The 23,710-nt window shown below is 40.8% G+C and overlaps 1 protein-coding gene across 14 annotated transcripts in view; it reads left to right on the forward strand.

Annotated features, from left to right (window-relative positions):
• The window catches only part of NRXN3 (neurexin 3), a gene marked incomplete at both ends in the record, with an annotated part of 1,469,510 nt that overhangs the window by 416,731 nt on the left and 1,029,069 nt on the right, over positions 1 to 23,710 (forward strand). For all 14 annotated transcript variants that reach the window (XM_079767585.1, XM_079767570.1, XM_079767583.1 and 11 more), the window contains one exon: positions 2,941 to 3,324. In XM_079767585.1, the coding sequence (XP_079623711.1) occupies positions 2,941 to 3,324 (384 nt within the window). The remainder of the gene's footprint in view (positions 1 to 2,940; positions 3,325 to 23,710) is intronic.

Consider the following 23,710-nt stretch of genomic DNA (forward strand, 5'->3'; position numbering starts at 1 on the left):
ACCCTGACAATGCTTAAAGGTTACCTGTCTGTGTCACAGGCAGAACATGTAAAATTGCCGTATATCTATTTCTGTTTATTCCAATCACTAACTACTTTTTAAAGTATGGTATTTTGTTTTGTTAGAACCACCAGTGGGCCCATCTTTGTCAAATAGGTTTGAATTACAGAAGCCTTGAATTTCATACCTGGGAGCTATAGCATTGGTCAGTATTTGAAATACCTATAAAGGTCACCAAATCCTATAAAAATTTGCTGGGTTGAAAAATAATTGTCCTGTAAAAGCAATGTAACATAAAATTTTAATATGACCTATTCAACTTAATTTCTTTATGGTGATATTTTCTAATACGTTGGTCTTAGTTATAAACCTATACTTACATGAACAGTTGTAAAAACATTAGTGTATCTAAGTGCAGTGCCTCCTTCCTGCTCATCCTGAAGAATAACATGACTGAAAGGTGATCTACAAAAACTTTTATTTCACTTAGTATAATACCCTCTAGATCCATGTCCATTCATGTTGTCTCAAATGACAAGATTTCATTCTTTTTCATGTCCGAGTTATATTCCATTATAAATATGTATCAGACCTTCTTTACCCAATCATCTACTGATGGGCATTTAGGTTGCTTCCATATCTTGGCCTATTATAAATAATGAAGGGATTAAGAAGTACTAATTGGTAGTCACAGAATAGTCATGGGGATGTAAAGCACAGCATAGGAAATATAGTCAATGATATTGTAATACCTACGTATGGTGCCAGGTGGGTATTAAGCTTATTGGGGAATCACTTCATAAATTATATAAATGTCTAACCACTATGCTGTACACGAAATTAATATAAAATTATATTTAATATCAACTGTAATTGAAAAATAAATAAAATAAATTATAAAGAAAAAGGAAAACTTTTATGATCACTCCCCGATTGGGCAACAGATTCTTAAAACTTGAGAAATGTATTTAAAACAGCTGTGGTCACACTCAGAGAATAAATAGGTTTGCCTCAGGGTGTCTTTAAGGCTCCCATATTTAAACTTGTACTGGTTCTTGTCTTATTTGTCAGTAGATGTTCCTGGCTACTAGCTGGTAGTCAGAGTAGCTCTGTAGAGGGCAAAGAAGGTAGATTGTGCAAGAGAAAAGAACAACACACAAACTTCAGCTTCCTCATTTGTGAAATAGTAACTCCTAGCTCACAAAAAATTTTTTTAAAGGTCAAGTCCAGAAAAGCACATAAAGTAATTAAAATGGTGACCAGGGCATTAGCATTGTTACACAGGGTGTTTTTTTGTTATTTATTTATTTATTTATTTATTTATTTTTTAAGATTAAAAACTAAAGTTTTCTCTAGGAAAAAACTCCTAGGGGAGAGTAGGGGAAACAGAGGCCCCTTATGCTCTTTCTACTCTTCTACCCCTGTGCTGACTTTGTAATATAGAGTGTCTGTTACATTCTTGATCTCATCTAATCTCCTCAGCCCTCAGGCTAGCCTCTTCATAGTGGAGGGAATTGAGATTCAGACAAAAGCAAAAAAGGCTAGCTGATGGATGGCACGATCCAGTTAACTTTGTACCAGTGAAGCAATTTAAGAATACTAGATACCGTATTTTCCGGCGTATAAGACGACTGAGCGTATAGAAGATTTTCCTGGGTTAAAAAGTCGTCTTATACGCCGGAAAATACGGTACTTTTTTTAAATGTATGGCATGATGTTTGATTTAAGGTATCACTTTGATTTCCTTGATTTTACACTTTAGGGTATTGAGCTGTAAAGCGGCTCAGGGACTGGCCTAAGGTCATTTTCACCACTGAGGACTAGAGTCCCTGTTCTCAAGTTCCCAGGTCAGGCCCTAGAGTTGCATCTTCTGTAATCTCAGGCACCCAGTCTCTCCCTGACCTCACCTCCTATTCCCTCCATGTTGCCTTCTTCACTCTAGCCTACCCAGGGCCTTCGTACATTCCACTCCTTCTGCCAGGTGTGTTCTTCCTCCTTCTCAACATTCTGTGTTCAGCTCACCTGGCATATTCTTAGACTGTCACAGAACCCATTTTACTCCCTTCTGAGCACCTGCCATTAGCTAATTTCTCTTGTTTTTTTGGATGACTTGTTTATTTTCTGCCCCCCTGCCCTGAAGCATCAGCTCCATGAGAGCAAGGCCATGCTTTGTCAAGTTCATCTCTATGCTTAGCACTGTACCACAGACAGAAGAGGTGTTCAATATATATCTGTTAAATGAATAAATAAACATGTTCTAGTTCAAATTTATCAAAGACAATATCCAAAATATTCACTGGCAGGCCTGGTAGCTAATGCCAGTATAGAGGGTATCCATGCATGGAGGGTTCCATCCTTCTGGGTGTGCCGAGCCAGTGAGGAAGACTCAGGCAAGCGCTTGCAGAGCCCTTACTCTGTCCCAGGCACAGAGTAAGAACTGTTAATATACATGAGCTCATTTAATCATCACACCCACCTGTGCAGTGGGGACAATTATGTCCACGTTTTATAGATGAGGAAATTAAGGCCCAGGAAGGTTAAAAAGCTTCTTTAAGGTTACAGCTAATAGTACATGGTAGAGCGGGATTGCAACACAAGCAGAAAATGTGCTGCTTTCAATCATGTGGTACGCAATGTCTCAGTCAGGACTTTAGGTAGAAAAAAAGACATCATCCGAGATACTAGGCCATTGAGATTGTCCTGGCGCCTCCTATGGGCCAGGGTGTTTTACCTAGCAGAGATTGAAACTCCATTACCTACACTGTGGTTTCTATTACCTTGTAGCATTTGGTTCCCTTGCTTGCATTGCTCTCTCCTGGTCAGGCAACACTAGTCTCAGTATTCACCTACTGGGCTCCTTTATTTGGTTCATCGACTGGCAGCCTCACCTATGATGCCAAGGAGCTGTGAGCTCACTGTCTTTCTCTCCTCCCATCCCAGGTACCATATCAGTGAACAGCAGGCGTACGCCTTTCACCGCCAGTGGGGAGAGCGAGATCCTGGACCTGGAGGGGGACATGTACCTGGGCGGGCTGCCGGAGAACCGCGCTGGCCTCATCCTCCCCACTGAGCTCTGGACCGCCATGCTCAACTACGGCTACGTGGGCTGCATCCGTGACCTGTTCATAGACGGGCGCAGCAAGAACATCCGGCAGCTGGCGGAGATGCAGAACGCTGCGGGCGTCAAGTCCTCCTGTTCACGGATGAGCGCTAAGCAGTGTGACAGCTACCCCTGTAAGAACAATGCTGTGTGCAAGGACGGCTGGAACCGCTTCATCTGCGACTGTACAGGCACCGGCTACTGGGGAAGAACCTGCGAAAGGGGTGAGTAGGCCGCTGTGGGAGGCATGCTGGGTCTCGGTGGGAGGGACTACTATAGGTGTGCCTGTGGAGAGACCTGTGCTTTCTTTCTTCTACAGGAGTTTTCTTGGGTTTACTGCTGTCCAGGTGTCGACCTTTCTAGTTCTGGTTGCTTGGATTTGTATGATTAGGGTTAGGTTGCAGAAAGGGAAAGTTAAGGATAAGTATTACCATGATCATGATACTACTTTTGATTATCAGAGATCTTTTATTTAGAGAGGGTTAATCCTCCTCTTCTGGGCTTCTGGATGGATTAACCAACTGGTGTTTTATTTATTCATTGAACTCATGCTTTTTGGAGCTCTCTGCATGCCAGCTCTTAGATTAGGCTTTAGACATATACTACTGAACAAAACAGACCCACCCCTGTTCTCAAGGAGCTTGTTTCCTAGTTGAATATTTAGCCATTAAATAAATCATTTTAAATATGGTGAGTTTAATAAGAGACAGGGTAAATTATTCATTAAGAACATGAACTCTAGGGCCAGGTGAGAAATATGGCCCTCATGGAGTGATGTGAACCTTATCAAGATAATCAATCTCTTTGAGACTTGATTTCCTCATCTGTAAAATGGGAATAATCACAAGGTATTGGTAATAATGAAGTGAGTCCTGCACTATGGTAAGGTCCTGCACAATGGAAAGCAGTTAATAAATGTCAGTGATTGTTGCAGTCATAATTATTGTCATTCAGCATCATTAAAAGGAAAGTAGAGAGAAGTTTGGGAGGCCTTTACAAGTGGACCTGACAAACTGTAGGGGTTCATAGAAAGCGTCTGTAAGGAAGAAATATGCAAGTTGAGACTTGAAAAATGAATAGGAGTAAGCTTGGCAAAGAGGTGGGAGGAAGATGTGTGTCCTTGACAGAAAGGACATACCAAGGGACAGAGATAAGAGGCTGTGGAACAGTTGAGGATCTGGACAAAGTCCAGATGGACTGGAGTGTGGAGTGATGTGGCGGGGGCAGGCAGGGGGGAAGGTTAGGAGAGTTGCTGAATAATTGGAGAGCAAACAGTGGGGGCTGACAGATTAGAACAGGCCAGAATAGTGAGAGGAGCCCTTTCCCATGCACCACTTTTGAATCTTACATTTGCACTGAATTTACAGTTTGGGTAGAGGGCATAGATAAAGGCAAGCCAAGAGACAACATCAAGACAGGAAGATTCCAGTCTCTAAGCCATATCCAGATTGCAGCTTGGTTTATTGTTTTATATGCTAAGCACACAGAATCAAGCTGATTGCTCATGGGTTGATAACCTCTATTTTATATGAAAAGATAATCTACACAGTTGTCAAGTGTAGTTCTAGGACTTTATGGATACTGCTTCTATTATAGGTAGTTTCTGCCCTCAAAAAGCTTATCATCTATTTAGCTGAGGAGCTGAAACATCAATACAAAAAGCAGTAATAAAATGATACAAGGCAGTGGCCTAGATGCTACCGGTGGACTAGACTAGGAGGACATGGAGATTTAAAAAAAAAAAGATTTTCTTGAGGAGGAACCTGCAGGATCTTATCCCTAAAGACTAGCCAGAATTGTCCAATATCATAAGACTGGTGATGAGGCAATATCCTGGAACAGGAATTGGATGACCAGTCAAAGATGTTTTCAAGGAGTGGTTTTTGTGAGGTCAACTGTATTACTAATTAAGGTGTGCTTCAAGAGAACTGCAGCCGAAACCAGTTTGGCGCAGCGGATAGAGTGTCGGTCTGCGGACTGAAAGGTCCCAGGTTCGATTCCAGTTGCGGGCACATCCCCAGTGGGGCGTGTGCAGGAGGCAGCTGGTCAATGGTTCTCTCTCATCGATGTTTCTAACTCTCTATCCCTCTACCTTCCTTTCTGTAAAAAATCAATAAAATATATTTTTTAAAAAAAGAGAACTGCAAATCTTCCATACAGTTGGACCCAAAACAGGATGTAGGTGTAGGACATTGGCATGAAGGAGAGAGTGAGCCCTCTTGGAGCTTATGGAATTTAAATTCAAATTCAAAGTGCAACAACCAGAACTGGAGCTAAGATAAGGAGGCAGCAACTTGGAATAGAAGTGGACCACATGGGGCTGGTCAGTCTGTCAAGCTCCTGGACACTTTCTAAATCTCTTTGTAGGGTATACTACCCTCGGGCTGATTTGGAGAGATAGAAAGGTCATTTGGCCTTTGAGATGCATGGGACAGATTTGGTGTAAGCCCGGGTATTGCAGATCTTCCACAGTCTATGAAGGTAGTATAAGAACTACAGGTCACCTTAGACATATTACTTCCTCCTTTTGGGCTTCTTCCCAACTCAAGGGCTTTGTGGTTGTTGGCGATAGGCCGCAGTGACTATAGGTATCTGTGGAAAATATCTCTGAGTTCACCTATTTCAAGGGCAGATCAATGGGTCGTGGCCAAGTTTTCCAAGGACAGTGAAAGTCACTGCCTTTTACATTGTCACTTTTGAGTAGTCCTTAAAAGGCAGCTGATTGGGGATATATGAGGGACAATTATTCCTGGTACAGTGCAGCCAAGAGTCATCCATTTTAGCCAAATAAGAAGGAACCTAGCAAATTGAAGACATTTGATCTATACATCGCTCAAATTCCAGACGGTTCATCTGATTGTTTTGTTCCCCCACTAATTGTTTTTTGGCTCTGTATTATTCCTGACACCATGTTCAGAATGAATCAGTGGAGTGTAAAAATGATAGGACTCCACTCTGCTAGCAAAGAAAATAGAGCCTCCCAATGACATTGTTTTTCTTTATTGAAACTGATTCCTCAGGGGAGATGCTTTTGAGTATCTTTTATTCATTTTTCATACACTCAACAGACATGAATTCCTAGTATGTTCCAGAAATTGTATTAGATACAGGAGTTACAAATAAACTGACAGTCCCTGATTTTGATCAAGGGCTTTGTAACCCTTCATGGGAAACAAAGGGAGATGTGGAGATGTCTAACATGTGGTGGGTGTTATGCTACATGTCTGTAGGGGAATAGTAGGGCACACAGATGGGAGAGGCCATGTCTATATGGGGGAGTCATGGTCACAAAAATGGGCCCAGGTTTTTTTTTATTTTCTTGTCTTTTATTTGTAATAAAATTATAGTCTCTCTATACCTGTCACCCTCAGTATTCACTATAGGCACTTCTGAAGAGTGGTGAAGGCTAAGTGTTTGTTAAGATTATTTATACAGGAGCATGATCCCCTTTGGATCAAGGAATGCTGCTCCATCCACCATAACACTGTCAACCTGGTCACTCACTTTACCATTTTCTTTTTAATCTTTTTTTCTATAAGCATTAATCATAAGCCTAGAATTCATCATTTGTGATAAATATGGTGAGTCTAGGATAGTTGCTAAGACAATGTGTTCCATCTAGCCCAAACTATGTTCCATACTTGGGGTTCATAGAGGGGTCAGTCTCTTGGTATTGCTGGCCCCACAGCAGGAACAGTAGTGTTAGAAGTACTTGTTTATATAAAATAGGTAAGATGCTGAAAAGTAGTATTTAGAGAAGCAGAATTGGGGATGGCCCAGTTCAGATCAAAATAATCCAAGAACTCAAAGTGAGCAAGCAGTTCAGTTTAAGAGATGATTCCAAGATCAAAGTTGTCAGCCCAAGCAAGCGAATAAAGCAAGAGAACTGGGAAATATATATGTTAGACTGAGGTTAATTTGTATGAGTATTTTTCTCTTAGAGTAAAAATGGATGACTCTTACTTGTGTCCTCAGAAGAGTGCACTAAATCTGCCTGTGAGAATTAGCAACTCTAAATCTTGACATATAACAATTAGCTTGATGTCATATTTAGCTTTTTCAGCATGATCTTATACTATTCTAAGAAGATGTAGATATATCTATCCATTCCGGTTGTTCAGCTGTAGCTATTTTGGTTTGTTATTCATAGTGAAGTGGGAAAAGTCTCCATGACCTAAAAAGCAAAAGTCTGTTTTAGCTACTGAATACCAATCAGTTTGGTTGAAATGCTGTCATCTGCTGGATGACCACCTGCCATCCTGTGGAGCCCTGCTGTACAGAGGAAGCATTCTAGCTTGTCTATCTGAAGGATATAGGATAAATTTACCTGAGATAACATAAGCATCTTCTCCTTGCCAGTGTAGCCAAATTGTTTAGTTCCCTTGATGGGAGCCAAGTGTCAATGGGCAAGGCTATGGATTTGATTTATTTGTGGACCATTGAGCTTCAATTTGAGCTGCAGATTCTATCTTTTTTTTCTGGATTTTTTTTTCTGAATGCCATCATTTATTTAGCAAGAAAGAAAATAGGACCCAGCGCAAGTTCATCTCTTTGACAAGGAAAATAACCCACAGTTTAGCACTGAGAGTCAAGATTGCCTAGTGCTTAGTGCCATGATTTTAGAGTCAGATGGAGCTTGATTGCTGTGTTGGTTCTATCACTTACTTGCTAGATATCACTTACTTGCTAGATGATTTACAACTACTTTCCCTCTTAATTCTATGTTCCATATCCTTATCTGTAAATTGGGGACACTAATACTTACTAGGTAAAGTTTTCTTGGTTGCAAGTTACAGAATGGACTATAGCTAACAGAGTCAAGGAAGAGGATTTGCTTCATGATTACCAAGATAGGTATCAATCAACTGAAGATCTCACTATGTATATATTAAAAAGGAAGTGGAACCACTCTGGGACCATAAGGCACTGCAATTGAAATGATTAACCTCTTCTGACCTCTAGGTTCTGCACTTTTCCATTCAGAGTTTATATTTTCTGGAAAGAGAACATACTTGACCTAATTTGGTTCACCAGTCAGCTCTGTCTGCGTAGGAAGTTACCTAGAATAGATATAAAGGATCACCCATGTGTGCCTTTATATATAAAAACACAAAGCATGCTCTTTCATCCTTAAATGGGTAAGGTTGGGGTACCCTCACCCATATGGCCATGTCCTATTACAAATGTCCAACAATGTGCAACTACTTCTATCTGATAAAAGAAAGTATTTCCAGGGATCATGGAAATGCAATGTCTTTGAGAATATTAATTTGTAGAGCCAAGAAAATGTGATGGAGAAGATAAATCTACTCTTCTCTCTGGTCTCCAGGATTCCATTCATCTGACATAAATACCAGCTGAAAACCAAGAATGAAAGATATTTTGAGTTCTCTCCAGTGACTCTTGTTCTAACAGAGTGAGGGTGAAGGCAGCAGCTACTCCCCCTTTCAGCTCAGGAACTTCTCTTTCAGCCAACCCCTCTGATGGCTGTTATGCACCCCAGAGCCACAGAAGCACATTCTTTCTGGGAAGGAAGGGTGAGAAACCACCTTTAGATGAAACACCATTTTTAGGTGAGGCTAGAGTGCATCATTTGGATGCCACATGGAAATCATGACATTAGTACATACCATTCATATTATTTGTATCTAATCCTTGTATTAGTAGGTAAGGAATTAGAAACCCTAAGAAGTTAACATGACTTTAACTTGGAGTAGTTGTAGAGTGGTTAAAATTCATGATTTCTGGTTCCTAATCCATTGCACTTCCTGTCACATTGGATATATGAAAGAGGTTATATTGTAAGGTCATCAAGGGAAAAAGAGTGCATTAAATATCTTTGTTTCCCCACAGTCTCTAGTAGTGTGCTATATGCATACTATATGGTTATTAAATGTTGGAAGGACCCAGTCCTCTGTATTATGTCTCTTTGTGGTCTGTACATGCTCCTCACTCTGTACAGTACACCACTAAGAGTCAAGATTGCCTAGTGGTTAGTGCCCCTTTGTGTCCTCATCCATTGACAAGATGTCAATGGTCATCTGTATGTCAGTGACTCCCAAATCAGGATCTCTATCCTGGAACTCTCTATGCAATCCCAGATATATATATATCCAGTTGTCTATTTGAGATCTGCATTTGAATATCTGATAGGTATCTTAATCACAACATTGAGAAAAAGAAATTTGAGGTCCTCATTCCTGCCCTAGACATTTTTTTTACTTTTAGTTTTCCCCATCTCACTAAATAGTATCACCATTGTCCTTGGGGTTTTCCTTGAATTTTCTTTAATCTCATTCTGTCTGCCTCAGCAAGTTCCTGTTGATGCTTTATCTAAACGAATCCTGCATCTGCCCACTTCTCTCCCTTTTCACCACCATCATCCTAGATCAGTCTATGCTGATCTCTTCTTTGGACCCCTGGATAGCATGTCATATGATTATGAAAATCTCAAGTTCATTTTGTGCCTTCTTTAGAGTACTAAAGTTAGATTATTAAAATATCTACATAACACATTTCTAATTAAGTAACTTTAATTTCAGTGGCCTTTGGTCCCGTAAACCAGTGGTCGGCAAACTGCGGCTCACGAGCCACATGTGGCTCGTGAGCCGCGGTTTGCCTCTCTGTTGACTAATGAGTTTGCCGACCACTGCCCTAAACTATAGGAAATGAAACAGATAGGAAAGGAAGCTCTGATGCTTCTTTGGAATTAAGTAAAATATTCACATAGCAATTCCATAAGTAGGTATCTAGCTATTCTCTATACAAGGCTTAGTGAGCTAAGTTGTGAGGATACAAATTTATAGAATACATGGTTTCAGTTTCCTGGATTGACTCAGTCTAGTGGAGGGGATGGAGAAGTGATCTGCAAATTGAAATGCAGTCTACCAAGGGCAGTGATTCAGGAAATACTAATTATAGGAAAGAAAAAGATAAAGCAAAGTATGTCCAACATGATATGCCACTTTATAAGTGATTCTAGATCCACTGGGGCCTGCTCAGACTGACTCAGTTGTGTGCGAACACAAGAAACTTTGGTATCCAAGGTCAAATATAATAATCCTGTTTGCTTTCACTGATTTCCAGTGCCATTGAGGATCTGCCCCATTCCCCAGGGATGTCCAGGCCCTTTATTTAGATATGTGTCCTTGAGATTCTTACTTGGATCCTCTGGTATCTCTATTATGCAAAAGTAAAATGAAGCAATTGGGTTTCATGCTCTCTTAGGGCCCTTCCAGTTCTAAACTCTGTGATCCTCAAATGTCATCTGCTTGGCAGCATCTTCTCTCATCCTGAGACAAGAGGTAAAGGTGAGTGAAGGGGAGGACAGGAACGTGAGTCCTTGTTCCTTGCAGTTTGCAGAACTGTCTGGGTTAGGAGGCTGGGTTTAGTTATATCAGCACTACATTGAATTTGTCACCTCTCTGATTCATTCATCTAAGAAGATGTTCTGGGAATATTTCAGGCCCATGAACTATAAGTTTTAATTGATAGATTAATGAATATAACCTTGGATTTCTTAAGAGCATTAAAAGGCTGTCTCCTTTTCTGTCCATTGTGTACCCCTTTTAGATGTGAAATGACATGTACCAGAGAAAGAGACTTTTCAAGAAATACACAATTCATTATCATCAACCAATGTATCTTCATTTTTTCTAATCATTTAATACCTAACTTACACACATGTATCTATGGTGAGGACCATATCAGTGCTCAGATTCAGACTTTTATTTTTTTCTCTCCCTCTTTTCCAAGTTTTTCTTTTCCCAGACCCAGGATTGTATGATTTCAGGAAATTGTCACATAGTCCATGAACCCTTCATAAGTGTCATTCTACTAGGTCAGGGTCTGAGGTACCCAAGATCACAGCTGCTTCCGTCCCTCCCAAGAATAGATTCAGGGAAAGAGATTCTATTATTCTGGAGTCATAAAGCTAAGGGGTCTCAGGATAGGCTGGGGGCTTTGGAGATCTTTGAAAACTCTCCATCTGGTCCTGTGTTCAGCATGAGAGAGAGAGGGCCAGCATTTTGGGGTGGTGCGTGACAGCTGCTTAGGACTGCGTCACACCTGCTGTTGGCTGTGGTTCTGTCAAATGCAGGGACACAGCAGCCATTTATATTGCTGTTCTGTACCTTTATTACTGCCTTTGCTAAAAGCTGTTTGACTGCCAGCAGACATTTGCCCTTTATGGATGCAATAAATTGAGATGGTGCTAAATTATGAAAAACAAGTGCTTCAAAATGCAACACAAGGGGATTGTCATAGCCTGTTCTAGCATATCTGGCTCCGTGTGTCTTTAAACAGATTGATAAATTCTTTCTTGTTCCAGTATGGATTATTGAGAAAAATTATGTGCCTACTCTGTATATACACTGGCCATTTAACCATCACATCCACTCTCCAGGCTTCATTTTATTATTCTCATTTTCTAGATGGAGAAATTAAGGGCTGAATTCATTCATTCTAAGCACCTATTGAGTACTGTGTTCAAGGGGCTGCACAGTGTTGAGCCTCGAGATGCCAAAATGTTGATTGTGCCACTCCTCATAAACATGTCAATAAATTCTGATATCTGAGACAGGTGGGACACAAGTGCAGGTAGAATTATCATGGACAGCATCGCAGATTGGGTGACACTAGAGCTGAGGCTTGGTGGAGTTGCAGGAATCTCCCAGGTAGAACAGGTAGGTAAAAGTATTCCAGGTAGAAGGTACAGAGATGCAGAGGTGACTTCGATAAACAGGAAGTTTTCCTGAGATGGAATCTAAGACTTGGGGAATGAGGAGAAGGAATTTGAGGGGGCATTTTAGAAGGTGTGGCTAGAGGAGTGGAAAGACAAGCTGCGAAGCACCTGGTTTGCTCTCCCAAGTTTAGATATTATCTTGTAGGAGGCATGGGTTTTTTTATCAATAGGACAACAAGGTTGGAGCACTCTGATGGAGGATGGGTGGGAGGTGGGATACAGTAGGCCAACAGATTAGCATGCATTAGTTCAGTTTGCATTGTATTGTTTAAGGAATAAGAAATAAGAGCTCTAACTGAGGTAGAGAGAATGGAGGTCACATTTTGGGGGTACATCTAATAGATATTAGGGGCAATGTTGATAGGATTTACTACCCAACTCTACCCAACTAAAGAATGGCCAAGACTGGATTAGAACAGGGGTTTGGCCATAGAATTCTAGTGTTTCTTCCCTCTCTAATACTCAGCCATCTCAAATCAGTTGGAAATTCTCTGGAGGTAACAAGGCGATATAGCTAGGCATCACCTGCACATGCTGGTCCCATTCTGAATATATGTGACTTACCCTTTCTTTGCCTCGGTTTCCATACTTACCACTGAGAATGTCAACAGTGGCTGCTTAATTGGTTTGCTGGGTCCCTCTGTCATTGTGTATAATATGCTCACATGGATAATAAGCCAACATGCCCCTTCCTGAATCTATAATTCTATAATCTATAATAATAAAAGTGTAATATGCTAATTAGACCAGATATCCTTCCAGACAACCTTCCAGATAAAGCCCGGGTCTCAGGTGCCTGCGAGGGAAGCCCGGGTCCCAGGTGCCTGCTGGTGGCCAGAGGGAAGCTGGTGCTGGCAACGGAGGGAAGGAAGGCCTACTCTTGCACGAATTTCATGCATTGGGCCTCTCATTAAAGAATGAAAAAGTTCTCTGGCTAATGTTTGTATTCTGTGTTTTTCTTGGGTTGTAGAATTGACCTAGATAGGATTTTTGTGTTTAAATGTGTGATGTTGAAAGGAAGGTTATGGCAGAAGGGAATATACCAAAGCATGCTTTTGTCCACACTTCAAATGTTTTGTATAAGGAAGCAAGACATGAGGGGTGTAATCCCAGATTTTGAGGAATTATGTTAAAATGGTCTGTGATTATCTTGACCAAGATTTGCATATCCAGCCTTGGGCAAAAGTAGGTTTACAGTTTTTCATATGGAAATAATACAATAATCCCATCTAATAAAAGAGTAATATGCAAATTGACCATCACTTCAACACACAAGATGGCTGCCCCCATGTGGTCAAAGATGGCTGCCTCCATGTGGACACAAGATGGCTGCCACAAGATGGCCAGCAGGGGTGGGCAGTTGGGAGGGATCAGGCCTGCAAAAGAGAGGGCAGTTGTGGGCGATCAGGCCAGCAGGGGAGGGCAGTTGGGAGGGACCAGGCCTGCAAGGGAGGGCAGTTGGGGGCAATCATGCCTGCAGGGGAGGGCAGTTGGGGGAGACCCAGGCCTGCAGGGGAGAGTAGTTGGGGGGGACCAGGCCAGCAGGGGAGGGCAGTTAGGGGCAATCAGGCTGGCAGGGGAGCAGTTAGGCATCAATCAGGCTGGCAGGGAGTGGTTAGGGGGTGATCAGGCTGGCAGGCAGAAGCAGTTAGGGGCAATCAGGAAGGCAGGCAGGCAAGCAGTTGGGAGCCAGCAGCCCTGGATTGTGAGAGGGATGTCCGACTGACCGTTTAGGCCCGATCCCACCAGGGGTCCCAGATTGGAGAGGGTGCAGGCTGGGCTGAGGGACACACTCCCCTGTGCACGAAATTCGTGCCCTGGGCCTCTAGTTAATAAATAATAATACAAGAATAAACTCTGTGTTTCATGTACTCACAACTCTAATTGGTTAAAAAATTGTAGTTTCTCTTTCTCATATAAAAGTGGCTATATTTGAGATTAAATTAAAATATTTCTTTTTTTTTAGAGATAGGAAAGTCATATTTTAAAATTCTCTATATTCTGGTCTCTTTAGAATTTTGTAGTGATAACACCCAATATTGAGGATTTTGCTCCTGAGTGCACATAGATTGCATATTGATTGCATGTGCATAGTTTCCCTCTAGTCTTTCAGATGTTTTTCTACTCTATTTTATCTTGGGTTTTGTTTTAATTCAATTGGAGCTTATTAAGGGGAAGAAACAGCAGACATGTAACTGACATGAATAAAAGACTCAAAACCTAAAACTGGATTAACTCAAAGAAAACAGAGAATAAAGGGTTGTAAAATTATATTACCAGAGGCCCAGATATAATCTAGCATAAACACCCTCAATCCCCAATTTTAGATGAGGAAACTGAAGCTTCCACATAGAAAACAAGTTACCCAAAGATTATAATGTTCTTAGTCTCTCATTTTGGTTCCCCTATGGTTAGATTTTTCAAAAATATATATACAAGCAGTATCTGTGCATATTTTGTAAAAATATATGTTTATGTACCTATCACCTACTAAGCAGTAGAATAATGGCATTATAGCAAAGGCATTTGGTCAACCTTTGGTAATTTTTTTATTTTTGTTGACACTATTACAGATGTCCCCCAGTTTCTCCCCGTTTGCCCACCTCCATCCAACCCTCTCCCCCCTCCCTCTGACCATCACTACACTGTTGTCTGTGTCCATGGTCTATGCATACATGTTCTATGACTAATCTCTTCATCTTCTTTCATCTTGATAAATTTTATTTGAAATGTTGTCGATTGATTTAGGGAGAAGAACTATGAACTGAAAATTGTGTATTGAAGAACTCTCTAATATAAAACATTTAAAGTGTGGAGAATGAATTCTTTACTACACGCTTGTCAAATAGATATATAGTACCTATGTTACTTTCTTTGGTTTTAAATGTAAGGGCATGCTCATCATATGTTAGGTACTTACATAAATTGTTCCATTATTTTTCTTCTGTAATATCTTTTTGCTTGCTTGTATGGTTAAAATATATTCTTTAAACTCTTCAAAAAATACATAAAGGGAAAAGACATGAATACATTTCTCTTTTCTCTTTCATTACCCATCCCATCTTACCCCAGGAACAACAAATAAATCCGGCCTAGCAGAGAGGACTTGGAAGTGAAAAGAGCATCTGACACCTAGGGCTGGAAACTCTGGGTATAAATGGTGCTTGAAAGGCCCCCTTCTGTGGGGGATTGGATGGTTATTTCCCTGGCGAGGAGATGCAATATTTCTTGGAGAAGATCATTTCATGCTTCTTAGCATGTTTAACCTTTACAGTAAGGCAGTCTCATCAAAATGACAAACCCCAACAGAGCCTTCTGAGAGATCAGTAAATCAGAAACCTTATGAAATCTGTGGGATTAGCACACTTCTCTTTGTTTCCACAGCGAGAGAAAGCCCAAAGCCCTTTGCCTTTCAGATTTCCATCTTCTCTGCAGGTCCCTTGTCTCGAGCTTCCTGCTGTTTGGCTATTGTTTTCATACGGTATCCCTGGGCCACATATTGACACCAGCTCAGGCCAACACATTCTTTATCAGCAACATTGTAAAGGAAAAATAAAACACTGATGTTTGCTTAGTTGAATTCTCCCCACCCCTGAAGTCTTCCTTTCTGGGTCTGAAGATAATAGCTGGCTCTTAATGTCCCCACATGTGGTGGCAGGCTGTTGCTCACAGGGACCTGTATCCAGAGGGTTGTCTCAGCCCCCTTCCCACAGTTTTCAGTCTGTAAAAATGAAGCTCCTTTCACCAGCAACCCATCTTCTCCATCCATGGTAAGATGGAGCCTCTGCTGTGCAAATCTATAAGGCCGAACCCATGTGGAGAACAAAAGTGGAAGGAAAGGAAATTGATGAGTAAGAGTCCTGTTAGCTGTACAAGTGATAAAAATATTGGGGGTTGGGGTGAATCTTTTATCAAAATTTACAGATTCATATTTACATTTTGAAAGGACCTCTGAGGTTTTTAGTCTAACCAAATAGCTGATGCATAAACAACTTTGACAAAATACCTAAAATGTTGTATGGACTCTATGGGAACATTGACTCTCTTTCCATATGCTGTACTAAATTAATTTTGTTTTGTTTTTTTAATTGATATCAGAGAAAGGAAGGGAGAGAGAGAGAAACATCGATAATGAGAGAGAATCATTGATCAGCTGCTTCCTGCATGCCCCCCACTTGGGATTGAGCCCACAACCCGGGCATGTGCCCTGAGCAGAATCAAATCATGACTTCCTGGTTCATAGGTCAACACTCAACCACTGAGCCACACCTGCTGAGCTAAATTTATAATTTGAATCCTGGACCACAGCTCTCTATTCTTAAGCACTGTCAGGAGGTGCTCTAGCTTTGTGCTTTTGAGGTTATCTTCCTACCTGGTTGACTCTGAGATACTTGTGAAACACAACTCTGAACGTTTCTGTACAAGCTCAGTGGGTCCTTGTGATTATTTTTAAAATACTTAATAGTCCCTGTATTTATTGCAAATAGGCTAGGCAATTAGTTCACTGTTAGAAACTTATGGCCTGGAAAATCTCATTACCCAAAACTGACATTGTCAAAATATCTGTTTAAAAAGAGATGCTTAAAGAACTGGTCTGAATATCCAGATTTCTGATCTGAAAGGTTTGCGACGCAGGAAACAAGACACAGAGTCCAGGCCATGGAAAGGGGGGGAGGTTTTAATCTTGCGCTCCCTGGCGAAACTCACCAGTCTGAGAGTGGGCCAGGGGAGTTCGCGCCAAAACTGGGCTTAGGTACTTCCTTTATACAGCTGTTTAGTGAGGGGAGGGTGGAGGGCATGAGAGGTGTGGAATTCCTGCCTCGGGCAGGGGTCTGGGAAGGCGCCAGTTATCTTTGTCACCATCTACCTTGTGCATACTTGCAGGGCTGTGGTCTTTTCCCCCCTGCCTCGACCTAACATGATCATCTTCAATAAGGCAACCTCAGAGGGAGTATGGGGTTGTACCAAGTTATCAAAGCCACTGAAATTCAGACCTAAGGGAGTATAAGAAGGGAATTCATAGTTATTGAGTACCTGCTATGTGTTAGGTATAATTTGGTGCTTAATCTAAGATGTAGGAACTTTGGAGTCAGACAGAAGCTGGATATGAATTTGAATTCTATCTCTGATTCTTATGCAATCTTGAATGTTTTTTTCTCTCTGAGCTTCAGCTTTCTGATCTATAAGACAAGACTTTGGGGGTTGTTGTGAGGCTTAAATAAGATGATTATGTAAAATTCTCGGCATAACACCAGTAACTTTTAAGTATTGAATACATGGAGAAGTATTATTATTATTCTAATTTCAATTTTAGAATAAGCTTATATAAAGTGTGTTGGTATCATTCATATTTTTAAGATCATTAAACCCAGGCTCAGAAAGATTAAAAACTTACCCTAATCACACACACTAGATGTAGGATTTTTAAAAATCCAGTCTACCAGATTTCCTATTATACTTTGCCATTCCATAAAATGAGAGGTGTTGGTGGTGGGATTAGGTACTTTGGGTGAGAGAAAGACATATGGACTATGGAGACCTTTTTGTTTTACCTTCCAATCCTGTTCATTCTCTGCTTCAGGACTTTCAGGGGCTGGACCTAAGGAATAAGCAGACAGGGAAGCTGCCCATTTAGAGTAATTTCAAAATTTTGAGAAACAGTCAAAATCTTCCACATCTTCTTGCCTGTATTCTTGGTTCCTAAGTAAAGAGAAAGGACTTTTAGGGTTCCATGATACTAGTCCAGAAAAGCATGAAATGGGTGCAGCTCAGGACTAAGAAGACAAACTTTGCCCTGTAACAATTTATCCAGGTCCACACTATACCTTACGTCACACCTGTGCGCGCGCGCGCGCGCGCGCGCGCGCGCGCACACACACACACACACACGTTACGATTTTCTGGTAGGTAGAGGTGGGATGGCCTAGAGAAAAATCAACCCAGAGCTCCCTTAGGCTGGGCTTACCCTGTATATGATTTAAAGTGAACACATAGGCAAGCATGGAAAGAATAAAGAATAAAACTTGGATAGAAGGAGAAGCAGGCATATGCACCCAGGGTAAGCGCTTTTACCATTTTAAACAATGGGGCTGACCTTTCTGCTCTCCATGGTGAGAAGAGCTCCCACTGGGTGATACTCCTTTGCTCCCTCCCACCTTCTGTTCCTTTGCCCCTTCCCTATTACTCTTAACTTTCCCCCTCTTTTATTTATTTTCTCTGTTCTTTATTACTTCTTTCTGATCAACCCCATAGTCCTTTCTTCCTTTCTCTATCCATCTTTTAGGCTTGATATGGCAATAATGTCTACTTTTTAATGGACAATTCCCTCCCAGAGGGTTGCAATTGACCTTTGTTTATTCTGAATGATTGGCCTGAGGGCTGCTATAAAAGGTGAGCTGGTGCCTAGGACTCTCTGGTGGCAGCTGGTAGAAGGGAAGGACAGGCCCCAAGGCCTCTGCAAGCACATTGTCTAGCCTGGAAGTCATCTCCTTTTGAACTATGATAAATGAGAAGGGGACTTGGCAAGAGGGAGCAAGGACTGTAAAACCAGGTGGCTAACATCTAAGTGGGGATTGTATAGCAGTACACTGGGGTATCATTCTTACTTGATGAAATGCATTGGCTGCTGCAAAAGAGCCCTTCTCTGCCTAATGTTGGGTCCCCTGGCCTTTTTATAAATGGAGATAGATGGTGATGGTGTGATGATGAATGAATATGTCCTTAGGATGAAGCTGAACAGAATGCTTTCTTTGTAAATTTTCTTTTGCCCTTTCTTTCTCCCTTCCTTTAATCCTCTCACTTCTTCCTCACCTTTCTTTCACCTTCCTTCCTTTATTGCCCTCAATCCCTTCAAAACACTTTTCATTTCTTTCCTATGTGTAGAAGATGTTTGACCCATCCCATTTCTTTTCACTAGATTGGTGTGTTCCTCCGGGCTTTGATGGAGCAATTGGCCTAATGAATCTTGACTTTGATAGGAATGTTATTCTGTCTTCATAAAATGCTACTCAATAAATGAATCTCTAGATTATAGCTCTGTTAGGAGTGTTTACCACTGTTGTGAAGAAGCCTCATAAAGAATTGTCATTATTGGGTTATTGCCAACATTCTAGGTCATGGATCTCCATTAAAAAAATGAACATTGATTTTTATGATTACAAAAGCAATATCTGTTCACTGTAGAAAATTTAAAATATATGAAAATTTATTAATTCAACTTTTTATTTAGCTGATATTAATTGAACACCTATTTTAAGGCAAACAATAAAAAAAGAAAAAGTCACTCATAATTATACCAACTAGAAACAATATATTAAATAATATATTGGCATGCTTTATTCTATTCCTTTGGACAATGTATATATAAAAATATTTGTATGTCATTTAAAAATAAAATTTCTGTCCTGAGTTATTCAGGTAGAATTATCTCATCAATTCAATTATGTGATAATTCCATAATTATACCATAATTTCAGTTTAGAAATATGTTATCTTCTTCATCACAAATCATAAATAAAATCTTTAAAAATATGATTTTTAATGACCACAGTAGCTACATTTGCCAAAAAGTACCTCAATAATGTTAACAAGTCACTCCAAAATTAAGTAGCTTGCAACAAAAAAACATTTAAATTTTATTATGATAGATCTATGGATAGCCTTTTGGTTCTAAAATATCTTCCTATTGACACTTCAACTCATCTCATCTCTAGGAATGTATATCTTGCTTCATAGATTGTCTCCTACCAGATAAGAAACTAGCTCTGCCCGGTCTGTGTGGACCAGTGATTGATTCCCGGTCAGGGCACATGCCCTGGTTGGGGGCTCAATTCCTAGTCAGAGGCATGCAGGAGGCAGCCAATCAATGATTCTCTCTTACTTGCTGTGAAATAGCCAATCACAGATTCAGGTTTGAAAATTATATTAGAGCCTGCTCCATGATCTCCATGTTCTCCCAGGGCCAAAAACTACCCAGGAAATGTTATTCTCTTGGAAAATGGCAGGAGGGCAGGAGGAAACTTGGATCTAGTACTTCCTGAGACCTTAGTCTGCATCTGGCACATTGTCACTGCTGTCCACATTCCCTGGGTCAGAGCAAGCCATGGTGCCAAGCCCTTCATTGGGGGGCTATTACACTATATCCACTTTAGTGATGTGACAGGCAAGGGGTGTGGATGCATAGTTCAAAAATAGGTGAGGTGCGAAAAATTGTGAAGAAAAGTACAGTCAACCATAGTAAACCATCTAATGTTTTATTATCACTAATAACCAGCAGTTGATCAAAGAAGACTAATTATTGATCCATTCTGTGAGGCTCTATTGTGCCCCCATCTGGTGTGATAAGATATACAAGACCCTTTTCCAGCCAAAGAGGCTTCAGAGGACATCAGATCCTTTTGTACTAGCCCACTCTTCTCTCCTACCTATTTGGAGCCTTTTGGTTCTGAAATACATTTCTATTGATACCTCAACTCATCAGATCTCTAGGAATTTATATCTTGCTTCAGAGATTATCTCCTAGTCCAGATGATAAACTAGCTCTGATTTTAATGCAGAGGATGCTTATGACCATGATTGCAGAAGGGCTTAAGGAGATGAAGCCTAAAATGTCACCAGGTCAGTTCCAAGAGATCATCAGCTTTAGAACCTAGAGGTGAGACAGAATAATGTGCTACCAGGTTTGAGATTTGTTCTGCAAAACAATGGAGGAGGCCAGGAAAGACCAGTGGGACACTTGGGCTCTCTAGGAGTAGTAAGGAATGATTGATTAAATACATTAAAAAAAATTCAGAATCAATGAGCTCCACTCTTGTAATCTGTACTAAATTACTCTTTAAGTCTGGAATTCTTTTCCTGCTTTAGGTTCTATCACAGCTCTGAGGAATCTGTACTGCTTAGGGTTTTGGTATTCAGGCTATTATTTCTGGTACTGAGGTCCCTTTCTCTACTAATGCACCTCTTAATTTTATTTCTTTTGTATCTGTTCCTCTGCTTTTAGTTTTGTTTGTTTTTTAATTACAGACTTTATACATTAGATAGCCTGATTTAGGCCAGAACCATATCTTCTCCATTGCCCGGTGCCTGGCATATAGAATGTGCTTATCACACATTTGTTTATGGTGATAGGTTAAGGGCACAGTTACCCTCAATCTTTTCACCTAAAAACTTAACAAATATTTTTATCACCCATATATTCTCACTCCCATGAAGATCACCTTGCTCCTGGCTTATATTTCATGCTCACAGGCAAAAATTTCCCACAGGAAACCTAGTTTTTTTTGTTTATTTCAAATGTAATTTTCTAAAGAAGGAGCATAATGATTGGAACAGAGTGTACCAATGTCAAGGCATCAGTCAGTGCTGTAAGAGCCAATTTGCAACAGAGATTACTAATTAAATTAATGAGGTTTAATAGCTTGTCTTCTCTCCAAATAGAAACTTTTCCTGACCAGAATTTTGTAAGAAGGCAACTATATTGCATTTGGATACTGTGCATATGAAAGAAAGGAGAAATAGATTTAGGGAACGATGGAAGGGATATTGTGTGAGAGTGAGACTAATGTTATAGAATGTTGGCAGAAAACCATCAATTACTACTATGGGTTACTACCATTTAACAAATATTAATTTGAGACCCTATTATGTGATAGTCTTTATGACAAGAATAAAGGGTAAAGGATGTCTCCAGTCTTCAGGGAACTCAAGGTCACCTTGGGAATAGCAGGTGACTGCCCCCAGGAAGATAGATTGAACATAAAGCCCATTTAACCAAGATCTCATTCTTAGTGCTGTATGAATGATCTTGTTTCAGATGCAAGATTGATTAGAGGTCAAAGATGAGGTGGGAAGAGAATGAGTTTAGATCTCAGTTAGAATAGAACTTCAATTTATTTGCTTCCAGAAACAATGAGTATGGTAAGAATTCTTTCTAAGGAGTTAGAGAAACTTCTACTAGGATTGGATCAGGGTATGAGTATAAAAATCCAGGGCTAAAAGAAAGCCAAAAAACATACATCTACATCTGCAAAGATCACTAAAAACACACACAAACACATAAGCACACAACCTTTCTAGCTTACTGGTCTATTTATTTGCTATTCCTTGACTGATAAAATAAACACAGTTTCAGATGCAAGATTAAAATAAAGTTATTTTAACATGATGACTGGTTAATTAGAGGCCCAGTGCATGAATTCATGCATGGGTGGGGTCCCTCAGGGTGGCCTACGGGGATCGGGCCCCAGCTCGCACTCCCAGGCTCACAGCCCCAGCTCTTGCTCCCAGCCTTGCAGCCCCACCTGGCACCCCTTCATGGCCTGGTGCCTCCCCCTCACCTGCTCCACCATCCCACCTGCATGGTGATTAATTGGGGCCAGGCCCCCCTGCCTGGCTTCCTCAGCACCTGGGAGCCAGGTGGTGGACCCAACCCCGCTGCCACTGCTGGTCTCTGTCTGCAGGGCGATCGGCAGGGCTATCGAGCCCCTGCTCACATCCCCCTTGGCCTGGCACCACCCGCTCACCTGCTCTACCATCCTGCCGCAGTACCGCTCTCGCTAGGGCCCATTGGGGCCAGCAGTGCCTCCACTGCTGCCCACTGCCAGCACTGCATCACTGACACCCGCCATGTTCAATGCTGTCCCCTGGTAGTCAGCCATGTCATAGTGAGTGGTCGAACTCTCGGTCGAGCTCCTGGTCGAACAATTTGAATGTTAGGCTTTTATTATATAGGATACTGCTGTATGGTGCATTTGAAAGTTTTTAAGAGAATAGATCCTCAGAGTTCTCATCACAGGAAAAAATATTTTTTTGTGTGTTTATATGCGATGATAGATGTTAGCTAAACATTTGTGATAATCATTTTACAATACATGTAAGTTAAGTCATTGTGTTGTATACCTTAAACTTATACAGTGCTGTATGTCAATTATCTCTCAATAAAACTGGGAGGTGGGGTCATTTTATTCAAAGACTCAACATTTCAATGGCATATGATATATAAAAGATAGCTCTTGCATATTATAATATACTTCACACTGTCATTTAAAATGATATTTATTCAAATAATATTTAGTGCCCATAATATGCCAGATACTATGCTAGCATTTGAGCAGTACAGTGGTGGGCAAAAAATGGACCCATCCTTGGCATCACAGAGCTTCCAGTCTAACCATAGGAGAAGGGCATCAAATATTCACCAACTAAACATGCAATTTCAATCTTTGTTAAACTTGAGAAGTATGAAGAGCCAGGCCTACTTGGGGAATCAGGAAGTTTTCCTGAAGGAATGATGGTTGGGCTGATATTTGAAGGTTAAGCTAGAGGTAACCAGGCAAGGATAGATATAGTCTCCCAGGGAGAAGATTGTTGCAAAGCCTGATGGAGGGAGTATGACCAGTTAAACTCTGAGGATCAGAAGATGGATTAGTGTGGTTGGAGAAATGAGAGAGAGTGGAGGGGTATGTGGGGACTTGATCACACAGTCACTACTTGTAGAGTGTGATAGTGATTTAGACTTTATCCTAAAGGCAGTAGCAGATTGTTGAATAGCTATAAGTAAAGAAGTTACATGACCATGATTTATTTTTTAAAGCTCACTTTGGCTATAGTATATAGAGGGGATTGGAAGGGGATAAGAGGTGATATGGAAATAGTAGTTCTCCGGGAAAGAATCAATGGTGTGCTAAATTTGGGCAATGGATGTGAAGCGAAGTGTGTGAATTTGAGATATATTTAGAAGGCCCTATATTCGTTGCATTGAAAATGTCAAAGAAAAACAAATTAGGGCTTAGTAAGGAGAGACTTTTATTCAAAAGGATTATTGCAAGGGAGGGAAAGGAACTATTGCAATAGACAGAATGCTGTGACAA

Source organism: Cnephaeus nilssonii (genome assembly GCF_951640355.1).
Source record: "Cnephaeus nilssonii genome assembly, chromosome: 4".
Taxonomy (NCBI): domain Eukaryota; kingdom Metazoa; phylum Chordata; class Mammalia; order Chiroptera; family Vespertilionidae; genus Cnephaeus; species Cnephaeus nilssonii.